Below are 20,751 nucleotides of genomic sequence, written 5' to 3'. Positions count from 1 at the left end.
ACATGTGTACATATCCTGTCCTAACTGAAGTTTCCATTTCATGCATCTGATGAAGTGTGTTCAAGCCCATGGATGTGTACACCCAAATAAATTTGTTAGGCTTTAAGGTGCTACAGGAGCTATATTCCCTCTAAGTTTTAGAAAGGCTAAGGCACAAAATGAGATCCAACTAGCTACAGGCATAAAGGGTAACAAGACGGCAAATACAAATATATTAGAAACAAGAGGAAGACCAAGGACAGGGTAGGGCCATTGCTCAGTGAGGAGGGAGAAACAGTAATGGGGAACTTGGAAATGGCAGAGATGCTTAATGACTTCTTTGTTTCAGTCTTCACAGAGAAGTCTGAAGGAATGCCTGAAATAGTGAATGCTGGTGGAAAAGGGGTAGAGTTAGTTTTTGAAATAAAAAAAAGAACAAGTTAAAAACCATTTGGAAAAATTAGATGTCTGCAAGTCACCAGGGCCTGATGAAATGCATCCTAGAATCCTCAAGGAGCTGATAGAAGAGGTAGCTGAGCCGTTAGCTCTCATTTTTGGAAAGTCATGGGAGACAGGAGAGATTCCAGAAGACTGGAAGAGGGCAAATATAGTGCCCATCTACAAAAAGGGGAACAAGAACAACCCAGGAAATTACAGGCCAGTCAGCTTAACTTCTGTGCCAGGAAAGGTAATGGAGCAGGTAGTTAAGGAAGTCATCTGCAAGCACTTGGAAGGTAGTAAAGTGATAGGGAACAGCCAGCATGGTTTTGTAAAAAAACAAATCATGTCAAACCAACCTGATAGCTTTTTTTGACACGATAACGAGACTCGTAGATAAGGGAGAAGCAGTGGATGTGGTATACCTAGACTTTGGTAAAGCATTTGATACGGTCTCGCATAATATTCTTATCGACAAACTAGGCAAGTCCAACTTAAATGGGGCTGCAGTAAGGTGGGTGCATAACTGGCTGGCAAATCATACCCAGAGAGTAGTTGTTAATGGTGCTCAATCCTGCTGGAAAAGCATAACAAGTGGGGTTCCGCAGGGATCTGTTTTGGGACCAGTTCAGTTCAATATCTTCATTAATGATTTGGATATTGGCATAGAAAGTACGCTTATTAAGTTTGCAGATGATACCAAGCTGGGAGTGGTTGCAACTACCTTGGAGGATAGGGTCATAATTCAGAATGATCTAGATAAATTGGAGAAATGGTCTGAAGTAAACAGGATCAAGTTTAATAAAGATAAATGTAAGGTGCTGCACTTAGGAAGGAATAATCTGTTTCACACATACAGAATGGGAAAAGACTGTCTAGGAAGGAGTACAGCAGAAACGGATCTAGGGGTTCTAGTAGATCACAAGTTAAATGTGAGTCAACAGTGTGATGCTGTTGCAAAAAAAAGCAAACATGATTCTGGGATGCATTAGCAGGTGTGTTGTGAACAAGACACGAGAAATCGTTCTTCCGCTCTACTGTGCGCTGGTTAGGCCTCAGCTGGAATATCGTGTCCAGTTCTGGGCACCCCAATTCAAGAAAGATGTGGAGAAATTAGAGAAGGTCCAGAGAAGAGCAACTAGAATGATAAAAGGTCTGGAGAACATGACTTATGAAGAAAGGCTGAAAGAATTGGGCTTGTTTAGCTTGGAAAAGGGAAGATTGAGGGGGGACATGATAGCGGTTTTCAGTTATCTTAAAGGGTGTCATAAGGAGGAGGGAGAAAACTTGTTCTTCTTGGCCTCTGAGGAGAGAACAAGAGGCAATGGACTTAAGCTGCAGCAAGGGAAGTTTAGGTTGGACATTAGGAAAAAGTTCCTAACTGTCAGGGTGGTCAAGTACTGGAATAAGTTGCCAAGGGAGGTTGCGGAATCTCCCTCGCTGGAGATATTTAAGAACAGATTAGATAGATGTCTATCAGGGATGGTGTAGATAGTGGTCGGTCCTGCCGTCGGGGCAGGGGACTGGACTCGATGGCCTCTCGAGGCCCCTTCCGGTCCTAGTGTTCTATGATTCTATCTATGTACAGAATAAATTTTGTGTACATCAAGGCATGTGTGAATGTACACCACCAGTTGAAACAAGAAACCTATCTCTGGGCACTGTGCTAATTAGCTTGGTGGCATTTGAGTCTCTCCTGAGTGGCTGCACATGCACACAGCTTACTGGGAACACTGCTCAGGACTCATTATTGTTTTCATTAGAATTTTGCTTATTCCTATTAATCACACAAATGTCCAACCCCTTTTTGAATCTAGGCAAGTTCTTGGCCTCAGTGACTTTTCAAGGCAATCAGTTCCACAGTTTAATTACACATGTGAAAAGGAATTTTCTTTTGTCAGTTTTAAATTTCCTACCTCTCAGCTGCATTGAATGTCCCCTTTTCCTGGTGTTATGAAACAGGGAGAACAGACGTTCCCAATATCTCTCTCTCTCTCTCCTCTAAACCATTCATTATGTGCTATGCTATTATTACGTCCCTCTGCTTCATCTCCTTTCTATAGTGAACAATGCCAGTCTTTTTAACCTCCCTTTATCTGAGAATTTTCCTCAATTATTCTTATTGCTCTTTGAACTCCTATTTCTGTGATGTTCTTTTTGCGATGGGGTGACCAGTACTTCACATTCTTACAAATGGTGCTGAATTAAAGTCATTAGAAACCAGTATGTAAATATATTATGGTATTTAATACCCCTATAACAGTAATAATGGCCATTTATAACACAAAGGTCCAACACTGTGTCTAGAATGCATTTCTCAGTTGGACCTCATTTATTTCCTTGACTTCATCCACATTCACTTTCCCACAGGGGTTTGAAGAAGTAAAACACAAATATGCTGAACTGAAGAGACTGATGGAACAGAAGTCAATACAGACACCACAAGGCGGCAGGATACAAAGAATCATCATGGAGGCAAAAGCGCTCTTTGAAGAAACCAGTGCTTTGATGCTCAGGATGGAAAGTAAGTGAATTGGTGCTGGTGTTGTCAAAGCCTAACGCCAAACAGAGAGAAGGAGAATGGAACCAGGAGAGAGAGAGAGAGAGTGTTTTTATCACTGAGAGTGTGTGGAGCAGAATTAGATGGCTGAACCCTGTCTGCATTAGGTTCCTCCTCCCAACATTGATCCAAAGCCACAGCAGTGATGTAATGTGCTGGTTGTAAGAAGCGGCTTGGTAGGCAGCAGGGAGGATCACCCTTATTTAAGTCCTGTTTGGCCCCAGCTGTGGAATGTTATCACACACTCACAAATTCCCCTAATCTAACCAAGCCCTGCATAAGAGTCTGTTTGTAGAAACAAGAAACATCCTGCTAAGTAAAGAACTTGAGGTACAAACTCTGTTAGCCACAGAAACCTGAACAATTGGTTAAACTTAGCTCTGACTACAAAGGACTTGGGGTTTTCATGACAAAGTAATAGATTAATGTGCCCACCATTGTCAGCTCTGCTCTGAACCTTGCAGCATTTTGCTCAGCTACAGGTCCTGCTTCTGTGGCTGCCAGATAATTCTGCAGGGCATCATTTTGGGGTAGAATAATAGAAATTTCAGGATATGTTCATCCAGGGTGAGCTTGGGCCCTAGTGTGTAATTTCACCTGCTGTGCCAGTAGCGTGGGCCTTTTGTGAGAGTTGCAGCTGGAGAGTAAAACCCAATAATCCAACTCCTCTGTGCTAGTCAATGCCCCACGGACCATCTTCCTGCTTCTCCATTTCACCTTTTGTACACTGCTCCATGGAGTCATTTCCCTTTCAGTCTCTCAAGGCAGAGCCATCCTCACCTATACACAGAACATGCAGCTGCATATGAAAATTTGGCCAACCCTGGGTCTTAACATCCACTAATTTGCCTCTTCCTATCCCTCTCCTGTGGCTTTACTTCCTGGGGAGAGGATCTAGTTAATTTTAGTGACAAAACTGGCAGGAGCTATTAGCAGAGCCAATGAAAAAGCCATTTTACAGGCATGTGCCAACCCCAGCTGCATATTGCCACTTTCTGAATTTACTGTGTTACACTACAGGGCCTAAGTTAAAAGTTTGTTTGAAAAATATTTCATTAGTGTGTTGCTGAAGAGGATAAAACCACCTCTCTGAGAAGTTCATTGTCCCCCATCGGCAGGCACAGGGGCCTCATTTAAGCAGCTTTGTGTACCAGCCAGGGTGTAGAGTTAGTGCCCAGGCCAGGAGGCTTGAATCTTTCAAGGTGGTAGAGAATGGCAGTGAGTTGTAAGAGTCAGCAGCCAGAGTGTTGGCACTGCTTTCAGTGATAAAGCAGTGGGTCTTCGGAGCATCATTCACCAAAGACATGGTGCTATGCCAGGGAGTGGATAGGACGTTGTTGCTTATTGTTGGTGTCAGGTGCTTCACGGTGCTTGCAGATTGGTGAATTCTGCAAAGAGCCTTGATGTTGCTAAATAGGCTAGTGTGCAATTTCCCTTCCAAACATAAGGTGCATACCAATGTTCTCCCAATTTTTTCCCTCATCCATGTGCAAAATAAACAGTTAAGTGCACCACCAGTAGAAACACATGCTGCTGGCTGTGGGTGTTCCGATAATCAGCTGTGCAGCACTTGAATTTCTCCTGGGTGGCTTCTCAAGCACTCAGCTTAAAAAGAACACTGGTGCATATGGTATGGGCTTGTTTCACTTGCATGGCTATCAGCAGCAGAATTTCCATTAACTTCAACAGTCACGGTCTGGAGAGGCTTTACGTGTGGGGTAGGGGCCTTTGATGAAAGGAAGCATTGACCAATGTTTTATGGGGGTGCCCAGGACTGCAGAAGGGTGGCTTTAGAATACATTCACTGACTGGGCTTCTCTTAGGCAAAAGTAGCATGTTTGGCTATTCTGTTCAGACAGTGCTCTCCTGCCTTATACTGAAAGGCTGTAGATTTTCAGGAGGACAATAAAGACTTAGTGGTATAAAAATTTTCTGGACTACCTTCCCCTAACCCCAAATGTCTCTCCCCAGCTATAGAAACGGAAATTCAGGACAGCAACGCCGCATTAATCGTCAAGTCAGCCAGCTTTGCGAGCCTGGAGGAGCAGGTGGAACAGATCAGGAATTATATCCATGATCGAGTCACGTACTACACCATATGCTAATCAGTGAGCGGCCAGACTTCATGTCACTACCTTTTATTCAAACACTGACTGGCTGATGGGTTTTGTCCTATCTCATAGACCTTTATTCTCAGGCTCTTTGTCTTCAGGTAATAGAACTACTGGACATTTAGAAAATAACTGGCATAGAGCCACAAAGGACACACTCTCCTAGACAGAATGGTGGTTAGTTGGCATGGTGGAAGCCACACAGTGTGGCTTTAGAAAAGCAGGCACTGAGTCTAACTCCAATAACTAATAAAAGCCTTTTCAAAGGAGTTCTTACTGCATGAGGTTTGCAAATCAGATGGGTTGTTTATTCCTTTCAAAAGGTGCAATCCAGGTTCTGAATGAAAACCTCCGCTTTCATCTTTATTACTTGGTTTGAGCTATAAAGCAATTTAGTTCTGCAAAGTCACAGGCTGGGAAGGACTAAGGCCAAACTAGAGTTAAGATAATTGTGAATGGATAACTGAGTAAAAATAATAGAATCACTATTTATACAAATGTAAGAGCAGTGATGCTCCCTCATTACACAAAAAACCATGGGGTTTGATTTTGTCACTATCTGCTTATTTTCAATATCACCCTTTGCAGGTAGAAGATGACAGGGAATAACTCTGCATTTGCAGTGGAACTTTGTCTAACAAGATTTAAAAGGCCACTTCCACATCTAACCAAGGGGCACTTTACAAAATAAAACCCAGCTTTATTAAGCACAGTATTTATTACATAATTACAGACTTGGAAGCAGGGAATTCAGACTTCACTTTGTCATCAGAGATGTGGAGGTGGTAGCAGGCTCTCTCCTTTCACAGCACAGAGGAAAACTGCCTAACCCAGACAGGCAATTGCTATTGGATTTAAACATGCTGAGGAGTAAGAAGAAATTCTAGCAGAGAGAGGTATAAAAACTGGAGGGACGGTCATGACTAAACACACACCACCTCACTTTGCATTAGAAGAATTATCCTGTGCAGCAAATTTGTTACGCATTAAACAACTACACAGTGTATACAAAGAAACAAGATACAGCCTTATGCAATGATGTGTCATAGAGATGGAAGGTGTGAGCACAAGCCTCATGCCCATGAATCTCCTTCTCTAAAATCCACTGCTCCATGAGCTGGATACTCGTCAAGGTTGTTGCCTGGAAGGATGTCTTAGGAGTAAAAGCCTGCAGCTTCCTGATAAATGGCCACTCTCCTCTGAGACGACACTTCATCTGCTTCTGCAGATCAGTTCAGGCTCCTCTCCTCTTGCTTGTGCTATTGCTGTCTGGCTTTGGAGCATAGAAATGCATGAAACAGCCCTTCTGGAATCAAAGAGAATTGAGCATCACTGTTGGCATTGTTTCAGTGGGCAGTTCCTCCAGCACACATTTGTTAAACAGCACCAGGGCCAGCATGGCTCCATTTGTCTGTAGTTTATACAGCTCTATAAACTATTGGGAGTTGCTTGGGTCTTTCACCCAGCTAGTTTTTGAAAAATAAAATGAAAACTTACATGGTTCATTTCAATCATTGCTCTGGTGTGGGGCTGGGGATGCAGGGTTCAGTGTGCAGGCTGCCCCAGCCCTTTCCTACTGCAGCAGCTTGGGGCCAGGTGAGAACCACCTCTTCATAGCTACTGTGGTTCCAGTGGGCAAACACAAGGGATAAGTACAAATCCCGTGTTGGGGAGAGGTTCAGGTTAGGCTGAGGGGGTAGGGGCCACAGAGGGGCCACCTGCTTCCCCACTACTGCCAAAGTGTGTGTGTGTGTGGGGGGAGGGCTTCATATAAACATAACCAAAATTTCCCTCCCTCTGGATTACACCAGACAGGTTGGGGAGGGGCCTGCTAAAGGCAGGGATGAAAAGTGGGGCTCACTGTAACTAATTTGCTCACCACTGCTTCTAACTTATTCCAAGAGGAAGCGGTATACTGAATACGGGGGAGTTCTTGGACAGACGCAGACAAACTCTCTCAAATATAGTAGGTTGATTTGTGAGTGTTTTGATTCTGTTATAATTTGTAAGTGATCAGTCATAGAACTGTAAGAAACTACAAAAGGTCATCAAATCCACTCCCCTGCCCTCACGGCAGGATTGACCACCATCTTCTAGACCATTCCTGACAAGTACTTGTCTAACCTGCTCTTAAAAACCTCCAGTGATGGAGGTTCCCAATCTCACTAGGCAGTTTACTCCAGTAGTTATAAAGCAACAGATTCCAACATGGGTGATAACGTTTCCTACCGATGTGCTTCAAGCTACCTCTAACACCTCGTGAGTGTGTCTGTGTAATCTTACACCCTTTGTATAAAAATCTGAACCATAGTGACAGACTTCTTACCCTCTATGGCAGAGGAGGGTGGGCTAACTTATACTCTCCCCTTCATTGAGGGGAATATGTTCCTTCATGTAAAGTGTCATAATACTTCTTGGGATCTTTGTCTTCAGGTAATAGAACTACTATACTTTTAGAAAATAACTGGCATAGAGCCACAAAGGACACACTCTGCAAGCATCTGCTTGACTAATCCATGATTCATTCCTCAGCGGACAAGAAAGTACTTCTACAATCCCACAGACATTCCTGTGCCTCTAATAGGTGATCACTTTCTAATTAGGAGCAGATTTCCCTATGCTGCTGGGCCCCATCAGCACTCACACCTGACCTAGCTGGATCCCAGCTAAGGGTGGGAAAAGTACTTTAGGCTCTATGGTCATCTTTCATATCCTTGAAACTTGCTGAGAGTGCTTACAGTGCTAGTGGGTTGTGGGAGTGGATGCTTTCCTCCTCTGAGGTAGACTGCTCCATCATGTTTTATATCGGCCACCACGCAGCACTATGGCCATTGGCCAAAACCTGCATATCATCTCAGACTGGTCCAGATTGCTTTTGCTCTGACTTAAGAGCTCTCAATCCAGTGCCATTCAGGATGGTAGGGCTACATTCTCCCTCTCTTCTACAGGACATAACCCAAAGGGGTCCTATTCTGATGCAGTAGGATGTGAGCAACTCCCATAGAAACAGTCTGGCCCCTCGATTCACGGAACTGTCCTAAACTCAAGTTGAAGCATGCTTCAGTTCCTCAGATTCTTGCAGCCACAAAGTCTTTCAGCCATGCTTACAACTAAAACAGCTAACTCTACAATCCAGACTTACTTTGCCTTATCCTGATTTTAAAGCAATAGTTATTTTCATCTTGGTGCACTTACCATTACAGATGTATTGGCTCAAATGGATGACCAGCCAATCACATCACCAAACAAACACCAGTTTGCCCAGTGCCACGGTGTGAATGGTTATTGGTTTTCACAGGAACGATAACCTCTGATTTGAAGTGACTGGTTGGGAAGAGAGAAAATGCAAGAAGTGAAGAGCAACATCCAGATACATTCCTTAATGGAGCAGAAAACTATTTTTCTATATGAAGCATGGACCAGCTACTTAGCTAATGTAGCTAAGCTGATCAATGCCAGCTGAGAAGCAGGACCAGTATTTTTCACAACTGCAAAAATAATTCCTAAATCCTTCCAGATGATGAGACAGCACCAGATTGAGGATGCTGGAGAGTGAAGCTCTTATATTCTAAGATTTGCTATGTCACCTGGCCACTGTGTCTCAGCCAGTGTTCCCTGTACGCTGAGCACTTGGGCAGCTGCCCAGGCTGATTAGCAGAGTGCCCACAACTGGCAGCATGTGGTTCACATGTGACCATGCCTTAGTGCATGTAACAAAATTTATTCCATGTGTGAATGGAAAAAATTAGAGGGAACACTGATCTTAACCTGATGTCCAAGGCAGTTATCCAAAAGAATGGCAGGGGGTTTGGCTGGCCACATCTATCAAGCCACTCCACAAATTCCCTCTGTCCCCTCTCCCTCCCCTCTTTCCCACCTACCCCTGAGGCTTGCAACTTAATGCATCTGCCACCTTTCTAGAAAGCCCAGTGCCATTTGATGGCAGGAACCATGCTGGGAAGATAAACCTGGCTCTGGAGTTAGCACAGACAATGTGGCTACCTACTGGGTTTTGGTAGCTTTTTTAAGTAGCACAGACTCGGAGCAGAAGACAGTCTTTGCTTTCTCATGCCCACCACAGGCTGAACTGCAACCACAAGAAGGTCTAGTTGGAGGACTCTGATTGTCCGGCAGGATCAAACTCTTGTCGATGGGGAGTGACCCATTAACCAAACGATCTAGTGACTTGCTCTGTGTCACTTGGGCATTTTGGTCAAGCTGGCTGGGAGGAATCTGACATGCTAACATGGGGATTAGCATTTTCTTGTCTTGACTGGGCTCCTCTTGGATGGTGGGGACCAGATGGTTGTCAAGTCTGGATACTTCTGACACTTGTATTGCTGGGAGGTCAGCATCAGCCCGTGCATGGCAGTTCATGTGGAGTTTCTTCATGTGGCGCACAACAGCTGCAGCATTGAAGGCTTGCTGAGCAAGAGACATAAAAGAACCATGACCGTCTTTCAAACTACCTGGAGGCTACGAGTGAATGGACGATGCATCCTTAATAGTAACCTATTTTACTACCGTTATATTATTGCATTGCCCAGTGCCAAAATAAACTGCAGATGGGCCCAGCTCAACCCTGGCATGAGCTCAGGCTGGGGAGAATTTCACCCCCCCTTCCTTTTTGATAAGGCAGCTGTGGACTTTAGTTTTACAGACTGGTCCTGGCTGCAAGAGCCTGCTCAAATCTGAACCCAAATTTGGAACACAGTCACTAAAATGCCATAGACGAGGCTGTTCTTGCAGCTTTGCCAACCTCGCTGCAGCCAGGAAGCAGTGCCAATCTCACAAGAACTGATGTAAAGTGAGACATGGGAAACCTAGGCTTAGTTCCCACAAGCAAGTCTCTTGGTGCCTCAGTAATATGGGGACTGTAATCTTTCCTCTTCCTACCCTTAGTCTTGATTTCGAACTCTCTTTCAGCACTATGGAAGGCTCTAATTTCAGCAGAGATCTCTTGGTCCTACCATACTATGAACGCTAAAGTACACTATTCAAGCTAATTTCTGGGGAAAGGGGTCCAATTTTGGAAGGGCTTATCCATGCAGTTTCAGGTGGTGCTCATGGCTAGCTGGCAGCAACTGGCCTGTGATTTGCAACTAGTTCCAGAGCTCCCAACGGCAAACAACCTACCCTCCATTTGCTCTTTGCAAAGTTTTTCTGGATCTGAGCGCTGACAGATGGATATATGTCCCGGTGCAGGGCTGTATTTCCAGCAATCCTGCAGATGGGGAGAGAAAAAAAAATGGGCTTGTAGGCAGATGGCATTTGAGAGGCATTGTGCATTCTGAAGGCAGCTAACTGCTTTGTACAGTCAATCAAGAGTAATTAAACCCAAAGGAAAAACAGCAACAAACCATAATACAAACACACGCTTCAGAACTGAGAAAAATATCAGAGTGGGATTGTTTCCCTCCGATCTTAAAGGCGAACTGTGCTCAAAGAACCACTCTAATGATCACTTTCTTTCCTCACAAAAGAGAAACAAGACAATGTTTCAAGTCAGATTGCAAAGAAAACCCTCGCATGCAGTATGACATCACCGTTCCAAAGGCAACAGAGCATTCTCGGGCTAAATGCTGAGGCTGACAGATTCCATCTGCTACCAGTGGCAATGTTAGGTGCACATGTACATGGCAGGAGACAAGCTGCTCTCACCAGGGGTGTCTCAGAGCTTTTTCACAGGTGAACCTCTTGTTTGGATCCTTCTCCAGTAAATGACAGATGAAATCCTTGGCTGTTTGGGGGGAATGCAGAGAGACAGAATCACATCTTAGCTGTGACACAGTAAACACAGGCAAATAAAACATGTTGCTGAAGTGTCTGCGTTGAAACCCACAATACTGTGACACCCTCCCCAAAGTAAGATGGATGTAGGCTCAGTGGAGATACCTTGCTTAGGGGACAGCATCAGCTGAAGATAAGTCACCTTTTATTGTCAGAGTGGCTCATACCTCTGCCCCAGCCAGTTCTGTGGCCAATCTCTGAGCTGGCCAGTACCAGAAGCTTTAGAGCTGGGGTGGGCAATAGTCAGCCTGTGGCCCAGACCACTGTTTCCTGCAGCTCCCTTTTTGGGAACAGTGAACCACGGGCATTGGGAGTGGTGAGCGGCTGCACCTGGGGATGTGCAGGTACACAAAACATCTGGTGGCCCACCAGGGTGAACCAAGTCTGGCCTCGGGACACTGATGACCCACCCCAGTGTCAGAAAAAGGCAAACGGAACCCTTTCTGTGGCCAGAAAACCCAGAAAATAGCTTGCTGTGGAAAAGACAAAGATCAAGCCCACCAATGTGGTGGGAGAGGGCAATCGCCCTGGGCCCATCAATTCAAAAAGGACCCAGGGCTCCCTGCTGGTGCTGCTGCTACTGTGGCGGTGGCCAGAGCCCCCAGCCCTTAAAATTGTTCCAAGAGCCTGGCAATGGTATGCTTTCAATGGTGCTGAAGGCTTGGAGGGGCAATCTGAGAGGTGCTCATGGTTTGCTGCCTCTGGCCCTGCCCCTTTCACAAGCATGGCACTTCCTCCTCATGCCCAAGGGCTTGGCAAGTCTGTCAGCCCCCGACTGAGGATGTGATTCACTGAACTCTCCTTCTCTTGTACTTCCTCGTAGCTCTCAGCCCCTCGGTGAAAAGAAGAGTTGTGGACTGCAGATGTTGCATTCTGGAAAGGGGGCAGGGTGCTGTTAAGATGCTCTCCAGAGGATGAGATTTACCTGACTCGGAGATATCATCCCAAAATGGAGACTCAAACTCATAGTAGCCTTCTTTAATCTTTTCAAAGAGTTTGGATTCTGTTTCTTCGTAGAAGGGAGGGTATCCACACAGCCTGGGGTAGAACAGGAAGAGGTTGACTAGCACCTCCCTCTGCATGCACAAGATTTCTCATCTCTACCAGGGTTAGCAGGTGTGTATCACAAAGGTAAGTGAAGAATAGCAGAGGATGCTGTATTTCTTGTGCTGCATGGTCTGGGTGTAACCATTCACAAAAAGGTTCAAAGCCCCAGTGCAGTAATGTCAGGACAAAGCCACAACAGGGATGCAGCTAGTGGGATGAAGCTGAACTTGGAAAGCACAGAAGGGGAGTCCGACAGATTGTTTTACATTACTGAAGGAATAGTGCACAGGTCAGTCTGCACAAAACAGATATTGTGTCACACAAGGGGCCAGCTCAGTGAAGAATCCTGATGATCTGTCAAAGCAAGGGCACTGTTGGCTCATACTCACAAGATATAGGTAATGACTCCAATAGACCAGCAATCTACAGCTTTGCTATATGGTTTCTGTGCTAGGACCTCTGGAGCTACAGGAAATGAAAAGCAAATTCAAGTTATAGGGAATATTAACCATTTCAGGGTAGCAAATGACTTGACACTGAGCACTCCTGAACCTGATGTGCAAGGCTTTTACATTGGAGAGGGAGTTCCAGAGCTAGTACACTTTGGGTGTAGGGTGGGGCCCACAATGAAGGGGTCAGTATGTTGGAAGGAGCTGTTGACGGAGTGGGAAGATGGTAAAAGCAAGGTGAGAGGGGGAGGTCTGGATGGGAGGTGGGATGCAGGAGCAGGGAGGGGGGTGGGGTCTGGGCAGGAGCAGGGTGCAGAACCATCTGGGAGGGAGGAAGGATACAGGAACATTGTGAGGGTCCAGGGACTGGCTGGGACAGGGAGGGGGCACCTACCTGGTGCAGTTCTGGTTAAGGGAGAGGGGCACAGGGAGCTCTGCACCACCATCTGGGAGCTGGCACTGTCTCCCCCCCCTTCTTATTGGCTAAGATTCCTGTCCAATGGGAGTGATGGGGTAGAGCCTACAAGCAGCGCAGGGGACAAAGCTGTTCTGGTGCAAAGCCCATGGGTCAAACACTGAATGTAACTTGCTTTGATCAGGTCCACAAGGCTTTGGGCTTTCCACTGCTGGGGAGGGGAGAGCTCTGAGCCTCCCGGGCTGGATCAAAGCAAGCTGCTGGCTGGATCCATCCCATGGGCTGTAGGTCTCCACCCCAGTATAAACACACAAGTCTGTGCTTTTACCATCCCTCCAATACCAAGCAGCAGATTTTAAGGTCATAAAGAACATTATGATAATCTAGTTTGACCTGTGTAATAAAAGCCAGAGGACCTCACTTAATGTGTCATCAGGCCTATAATTCTGGTTGAGTTGTAGCCTCCTCCTTTTTAGAAAAGCATTGGGTATTGATTGATAGGCTGGAAGTGATGAAGAATCCACCTTGTAATTCTTTTCAGTGACTATTAAAATTTTGCATCCTATTTGTAGTCTGAATTTGTCTAGCTTTAGCTTCTAACCTTTGGATCTCTGTTCCAGGTTGAAAGGTTGTCTGTTCTCTTTTACATCTGGTTGTTCTTACATAGAGTTTTATAGCCTCAAAATGCTGCATGGGCATTACCTAGTTCTATCACCACCACTTGGGATATGCACCTGACAAAGTGCAGGGGGGGCGTTCCCCATGAAAGCTTATGTCCAAATAAATCTGTTAGGCTACTGTTACACTAGTGAGTTTTGCTGACCAAATCGGTGGAATGTCCACACACGCAGTTGGTTTTGTAGTCAAATCTCAGCAATTTCGCTGGCAGCATTCTGCCTCACAGCCATGAGGCACAATGCTGCTGTTGACAGATTCTGTCAACAAAAAAAGCTGTGTGGACGCTCTGGAGGGCCTGCTCTAGACAGACTGTGCTTCCAGGACAATGGACAGCCTCATCTGCTATACTTCCAGGCCCTTGTTTTGTCAAGAGAGTGGCCAGGCAGTCCAGCTGCTGTGTCAGAGTGGAGAGCTCTTCTGAGTGGCTTTTGTCTCTGTTGACAGATCACTGTAATTTAACCATTGCCTTGGTCTTTAAGGTGCCACAGGACGTATCCTTGTTTTTGCAGCTACAGACTAATACAGCTACCCTTCTGGTGAGTCCTTATACCGATTGGTTCATTTTGTTATTTTCAGTTTCTGGGCTAGAGCTCCCGAGCATAGAAAGGGAATTCTGCCATTAGATTTTAGACCTATGAAAGTAGTAAATACATTTTGAAGATGGGGGAAGAGGGAAAGTATGTCTGCGTGACTTCCACAAGGTGAGAGTGCTATTTAGAGATAGGTTAGAATGCAGGAATCCTGGAGCTCTCAAGCCACTAGGACAGGCTGTCTCACAGACATCTGCTGACCAGACTCAAGGGAATCCCTGCAGATATTACTTACTAGGCCAGATCCTGAAATCCTTACCTCAAAGAAAGCTCCTGTTGATTTCAGTTACCAAAATCCCATTGATTTCCATTTTTTTTTCTTAATTATAAAATAAATTCTGGAATAACGTTAAGGTTTGACTAATTTTTTTCAAAGTGTGTATTGGACACCTCTCTCCTTTAAGCGTGCTCAGATTTTGCCATCTTTAAAAATCATATCACTAATCTAATTGTTCTGCAGCCCTCACTGTGTGTTTGTTATCAATGTTACTTATATGCATGTTATTTCCTTGCTTTCTTCTGGAAAGTGTATAGGAGGCTTATGAGGGCCTGGATCATGAAAGTCATCAGGGAGAGGTCATCCTTGCTCACCAACATATCCTGGAGTCCCACAAGCAGTGGACATGATGCCATTTTGCTCCATTTTAGACAAGCCAAAGTCTGTGATCATGATTTTGGAGTTTTCTTCAGGAGTCAGGTAAAGCAGGTTTTCAGGCTGTTGGTAGGAAATGGTTAGACTTTACGTGCAGCACTGACATTCAGAGGGATAGCAACAATCTACACTTTTTTAAATTTTTTCTTCTGTGGATGCACAAAATAAAAATAGAGGGTGGTTGGGGGGATACAGTGGTGACTTTGCTGTAAAACCAAGTCAGCAGAATGATAAATGCATTTCTAGGGTCTCCCTACCAGGTTGTCTGCACTACCAACTAGGTTTCATTTTACACCGACCTTTGATTGGCTTAGTTTTAGTCAGGAAGGATGTTCTCGAGCAGTGTTTCTTAAACTTTTGGAGACCTTGCAACACCTAACAAGAATATTTTTTATGTGGAACACCAACAAAGTTTTTCTTCAAAAGAATTGTCAGACAAAAAACAAAGCAAAACACCAAAACATGCCCAAAAAAACCCCAACCATCCAAACAAAAACCACCTCCCCAAAACACAACAAAAAACCAACAACATATACAGCACAAACAAAATGAAGTAATTTAATTAGGTCTCGCTGCACTGGAATAACATTGTATCTGGTTTTAAGAACAGAGAATAGATCCCATCCGTGTATTTTTCTGAACGTTCATGGCTCACCTGTGAGTTGTCCACCAAAGGGCAGCATTCCATGGAACACAGTTAAAGAAATGCTGCTCTAGAGAGTAGGGCATTGGGCTGGGACTTGAGACCCAAGTCCATTTCCTAGCAGCTTTGCCATAGTCTTTGTGTGACCAAGTGCAAATCATTCATCTGCTCTACCTAGTGCTTCACTTCCCTTTCCGTAAGGGCGAGTAATGCCTCCCTATTGCTCGGGGCTGTTGAAGACAAACCATCAATGACAGCAGGTCACTGCAGAGACGAGCCTCATATGAGCCCTCATCTGGAACCTAGACTAAACTCCCTGGGGCGGGGCTGTCTCACATTGTGGGTATGGGACCCAAGGATCCTAGAAAAGCAAAATTGTTATTTGTACTATGTTGTTGCACCAGGTTTTTGACATTCAGTCTAAAGGAGTTTTGTAATTTGCAGCCTTATGCTGCTGACTCAAATAGGGAGACCAGATAACCTGGATGTCTGCTAACATGAGCTGAAGTGACATTGTCTAAAGAACTGAGCCCAGAACAGGTCCATATCCCTATTCTCGGGGGCAGTGACTCCATGTAGGGACACCATTTTATGCACCCATACACTTGCATATGTAGGTTCCTATTGCAAGCACGCCCAGCTCTGATTCCAGAAAATGGTGCTGTGGCATGTCAGGAGTGAGGCTAATGCTCACTGTGCACAAGGCAATGGATGAGTGCGATTGGTGCAACTTGATATGATTACCACCAAGTCGAGTTGCCCCAGCACCTTACATAAGAGACTTGTGTGCTTTTTATGCTGAAGGGCCCAGCGTCAAACCTTATAGATGATCTACTGGGTGGTGGCAGAGACAAGCATGATCTTAAAAAGCTGGTGAGCCTTAGGATTTCACTGTGTGCTCTAGTGAGCCCTGCAGTGCTGCACTGCAGACATTGTTCATTTCACAGGGCAGTGATGTTTCCCAGGAGCACAATGTCTACCTACCTTTAAATCCCGGTGAACTATTCCATTGTCGTGGAGATACATCACTGCTGCCAGGACCTGGCGGATCACTACGCTCGCATCTTTCTCTGTATAAACGCCTCGTTCCAAAATCCGGTCAAACAGCTCCCCGCCAGACACCCTGAAGGGGGGATATCACATGCATCACTAGCTAAAGAGTGCAGAGATGAAAAAGCTATGAAGAGACAAGAGCAGTTGTGCTTGACGTAGGCATGAAAAAAAATGTACAGTAGTGCTTCTATTTAGGTGAGGGTTGCATTCCCACGCAACCTCAACTCGAATTTCACATAAGTGAAGGGGAGCTTTTTCCCCAGCAGAATATGCATTCTGCAGCCAGGGAAGCAGCAGGAGCACTGGGAGTTCCTTTGGAAAGATAAGTGCTGGGGAGGGTTGAGCCAGAGCCGCATGCAGAAGTGGGGACAAGCCAGAGCTGCAAGTTGGGGGGTTGAGCCGGAGCCAGGTAGGGGGGTGCTGAGCCAGAGCCCTGCTTGGGTGGTTGAATCAGGGCCATGGGAAGCAAGATTTTGAGCTGTACTTAACTCACATTAATGCAAGTTAAGTGCAACTTGATATTGCACATTTCGAGCGTTTACTGTACTACTTTATCTAGATCACCCTCATCTCTATGATAAATAGTCTCAGAAGGGTAGCTGTGTTAGTCTGTAGCATCATAAAAAACAAGCTGTGCCGTAGCCCCTTAAAGACTAAAATTTATCTACCAGATAATGAGCTTTCATCAGTACGTTATCTGCGCTTTCCTGGTTCAAATCTCAACAGCCTCATGCACTTGGCGGTGAGATGTACCAGCACTGCAGGGGTTAATTCTTGTCTGTGGGCTGAGGGGGTCATGCCCTCTTGGCACTGCTAGGCATACTCCAGCTGGGACTCTGATAGAAAAGGGAGCTGCTTGGCTCAGTCGGAGCTGTGTGTGGAAGGGAATGGATAGGCACAGTAGGTTCCTAGGGAGAGACTGTCAGCACTTCCAAATGCAGAGACCAGCCAGCCAGAGATGATGCACAATCTGCAGACACCTGATGCCATCCTGGGAAGAGAGGCCCTGGGAGTCGCAGGACAAACCACTGAGGAATGGTTAGGAAGTGACTTGGCAACTTAACAGGGAACTGGTCATAAAAACACGCTTAGTTGGTCATATTTCAGCAGGATCTCAGCCAAGGTGGAGGTAAGCAACGCTGCCATCACCAGGCCCTGGACTGGGACCCACTGGAGTAGGGAGGGTCTATGCCCCCCCTTCCCTGGTTGTCACCTGCCCAAGGACATAGCCCACCCCATGACTGATAAGGCTACACAGCCCTGACAAAGATGGCCATCCTACTAACTCCAGCTGCTAGGCCTTAGAGCCCTGATCAAAAAGCAGCTACATGGCTCTGGCTATTAGGCCATGGTGCCTTGGCAAAGAGATAATACTAACTCTGGCCATTCAGCCACACAACATGGCATAAGAGGATCCCCACTGCACTCTCCACACATTAGGCCATGCTGCCCTGAGACTGGGGGTAGTCATTGCAACTCAGCCACCTGGCCACAGCACTCACCCTAAGGCTGATGCACATAGAAAAAGTTCAGGGTGACCCCAGACCTCTTGCCTTGATGCCACCAGTTTGGCTCCTCACTCTGCGATGAGCATTGGAAGCGCTCACTAATTCATTTGTGTACCTCTGAGTGCTGACAGCCAGTAAGTACAAGTGACCAAGCTTATTAAACCCAAATTGCCTTCATTTAGCTACCGAGTTGTCTGAACACCAAGGACCAAGAGGGGTTTCCCTTCTGACTTTCAGCCTTATGTGCTGAGCAGTCTCCAGACTCTGACATGTGACTGGATTTACTGAGTTAGTCCGCGTAAAACAATCCTCATTAGAGGAATCCACACTTAATCCATCAGTCAAAGCAGGGACGCCCTCAGGTGTTTCCCCATCTAGCCGCTTACTTTGCTGCCCACACTTTGCCCAGTTCCTCTTCGACAGGCGCAGGTTTGCCTGGCATAGCTTTCATTAGAAACGTGCCCATCCTGTGACAACTGCCTGAGATCCTGACCTGAGCTTAGACACACACTAGTAACATAAAAGAAGGCCAGTGCACAGTGAAGAAAAGCCCCAGAAAGTTGCATCTCTCAAACCGTGTTGTTCACAAGCCATTGATGAAGCATCTGTCAGAATGGCGACTTGTGTTAAGTACTGTGGGGACCTTGGATACTTGTGTATTTGACTTTCAAATTTGAGTGCCTGAATCCTGCATGGGGGGTGCTGATGTAGACATACAGCACCAGGTAAATGTTGCAGCTGTTTCTGTGCAGCACAGACAGAGGTGAGGCTTCAGGTACTTACAGTTGCATGACCAGGTAAAAGTGGGTTGCGCTTTCATAAATATCTTCCAGCGTCACAATGTTTTCATGCTTTATTCTGCAACCAGCAAAGAAACTTGGGTTAGAAACTTATTTGTGGAGGATAAAAGTGCCCTGTCAAGCTCAAAGTCATGGGTCTGTTTTTCCTCTGGCTTTACACCAGTTTCTCTCAGCAAAAATTCTCCTCCCTTCCACATGAGTGATTTCTGATGCAGGCAGGAGTGAATGAGATGAAACTCAGTGCTTGCTTGCTCAAACATTAGTTTGTAGCAAGCTGGGGTGTGAACCAAGCCTGCACTAGCCAAAAGCTGTGGCTAGGTGGGTCTGGCTGACAGGCATCAACCATTTGTTAATGCACTTCGATCTTCTCCTATTCAAAGATTACTTTGGCTCCCTTGTGGCTGATGGCTTTCCTGCTTTGTACATTGTGTTGCCATTTATGCCACTGTAAAATGTGTTTATGTGAAAGGGAAATAGTAACATTTTACTCATTTGGCCAGTGAAGAACAAGTCTCTAAATGGTGACAAGTATCAGAGGGGTAGCCGTGTTAGTCTGCATCTTCAAGAAGTAGTCATCCTGTGGCACCTTATAGACGAACAGATTTTTGGAGCATAAGCTTTTGTGGGCAAAATGACTCATGCATCTGATGGAGCAGGTCTTTGCCCACAAAAGCTTATGCTCCAAAATATCTGTTCATCTACAAGGTGCCACAGGACTTCTTGTTGTTCTCTAAATGTTTTTTTTAGACAGTGTTGTCAACCTAACTTTTCTGTTACTCATTATGCTGCTTGATTTTCATCTGTTTCTTTCTCCAGTTCTCCTGCAACACTATTGGACTTGGCAAGAGGAACATATAAATCCACTTTACAAATATCCCTCTCTTCAGAGAATTGAAATGAATACCAAACACTTGTCTTCCTTTCATCTCCTGCTTCCACTTTTAAAGAGATGCAAATTTGCACAGCAGCAGTGACAAAGGGCCCTTACATTACAGAACGTTGCAGGTTAGGTTCTAAAGTTGCATATCCTGGAAGAGTAGTTTGCTGTGCTTCACATTCAAAATTATACTCACTTCTTCAGCACTGCTATTTCATTCTCCAGGCTGCTGTCCCTGATGACAGGAGACTTCTTGATGCACTTTAGAGCAAAGAGTTTCCCAGTTGTCCTGTGCTTCACTAGGAAAACTTCTGAAAAGGCACCTCTATGGAGAAAACAAATGAAAGAGAAATTTGTTTCAATAGATGGCACAGATGTGAGCTGGAAGCAAACATATGGAAAAAGAGTGGAAGGAAAAAAGCAGGCAAGTAATTTGATGATTGAAGCTTCTACTCTAAGTGCATGCTATTTGTAATTAGCCTCACATATTTAAGATACAGGTGGAATATCTCCTGCCCAGCACCAAACCAGAGAATTTGCTGGACCATGGGAAATCAATACTGTCTAGCACATTACCAACACTTCCACTGCTTACTGGGCTCTTAGATGACGTTTAGAGGTAAATTATAGCTAAAGAAAAGCACAGAATGCAGAGCCAGGACTGGTGGCTGTGAACTAAGTTTATGGAACTACAGAAAACTTTGCCATAGCCATGATAAGTGGTCATCTGACTGACTAAAAGCATGTCAGATTACAGATGTTGCCAGACAAGAGAGTTCCAGGTAAGAGAGATTCAGTCTGTTCCATTATTGTCATGTACATATGGCTTCAAAATTCTATTGCCTTCATGTTGCCATTTTGAAATGTGCCATTCAGGACCCTGCAAGGTATTGGCAATATTTCAGACACAAGGAGTCCACATGGATTTAAACCAAAGAATATATTTGAATGAACCTTGTTAACCAAGCCTGTACAGTTTCACATGGCTTTAACATCTAGTACTCAATATATTCATAATTAGCAGATTTACCTGCCAATGCTCTGATTCTTAACTGTTTTTTTTAAATAAAAGGAAAAGGTGAATGCTTTACTTAAAAGATTGTATTTTCAAACATCCAGTATTATTTTTATGAAGTTAATATTTATTCTGGATTTCTTTAA

The 20,751-nt window shown here is 45.1% G+C and overlaps 2 protein-coding genes across 3 annotated transcripts in view; one reads left to right on the top strand and one right to left on the bottom strand.

Moving 5' to 3' along the window:
• Window positions 1-5,094, top strand: part of LAMB3 (laminin subunit beta 3) — a 46,357-nt gene extending 41,263 nt beyond the window's left edge. The window contains exons 22-23 of the mRNA XM_074977531.1: window positions 2,788-2,941; window positions 4,949-5,094. Coding sequence (XP_074833632.1) covers window positions 2,788-2,941; window positions 4,949-5,082 — 288 coding nt within the window. The 3' untranslated portion in view covers window positions 5,083-5,094. The remainder of the gene's footprint in view (window positions 1-2,787; window positions 2,942-4,948) is intronic.
• A 1,174-nt stretch (window positions 5,095-6,268) lies between these two features.
• The window catches only part of CAMK1G (calcium/calmodulin dependent protein kinase IG), a 426,418-nt gene continuing 411,935 nt past the window's right edge, over window positions 6,269-20,751 (bottom strand). For both annotated transcript variants that reach the window (XM_074977532.1, XM_074977533.1), the window contains 11 exons: window positions 19,787-19,915; window positions 18,697-18,771; window positions 16,337-16,475; window positions 14,649-14,772; window positions 12,315-12,390; window positions 11,804-11,916; window positions 10,750-10,828; window positions 10,225-10,312; window positions 9,095-9,513; window positions 8,284-8,412; window positions 6,269-6,394 (listed from right to left, as the gene is read on the bottom strand). In XM_074977532.1, the coding sequence (XP_074833633.1) occupies window positions 8,322-8,412; window positions 9,095-9,513; window positions 10,225-10,312; window positions 10,750-10,828; window positions 11,804-11,916; window positions 12,315-12,390; window positions 14,649-14,772; window positions 16,337-16,475; window positions 18,697-18,771; window positions 19,787-19,915 (1,333 nt within the window). In that variant the 3' untranslated portion in view covers window positions 6,269-6,394; window positions 8,284-8,321. The remainder of the gene's footprint in view (window positions 6,395-8,283; window positions 8,413-9,094; window positions 9,514-10,224; window positions 10,313-10,749; window positions 10,829-11,803; window positions 11,917-12,314; window positions 12,391-14,648; window positions 14,773-16,336; window positions 16,476-18,696; window positions 18,772-19,786; window positions 19,916-20,751) is intronic.

The sequence above is a fragment of the Carettochelys insculpta genome, chromosome 26 (genome assembly GCF_033958435.1).
Source record: "Carettochelys insculpta isolate YL-2023 chromosome 26, ASM3395843v1, whole genome shotgun sequence".
NCBI lineage: Eukaryota > Metazoa > Chordata > Testudines > Carettochelyidae > Carettochelys > Carettochelys insculpta.
Note: the sequence above shows the minus strand (reverse complement) of the source record. Positions and strands in the feature narration are given on the sequence as shown.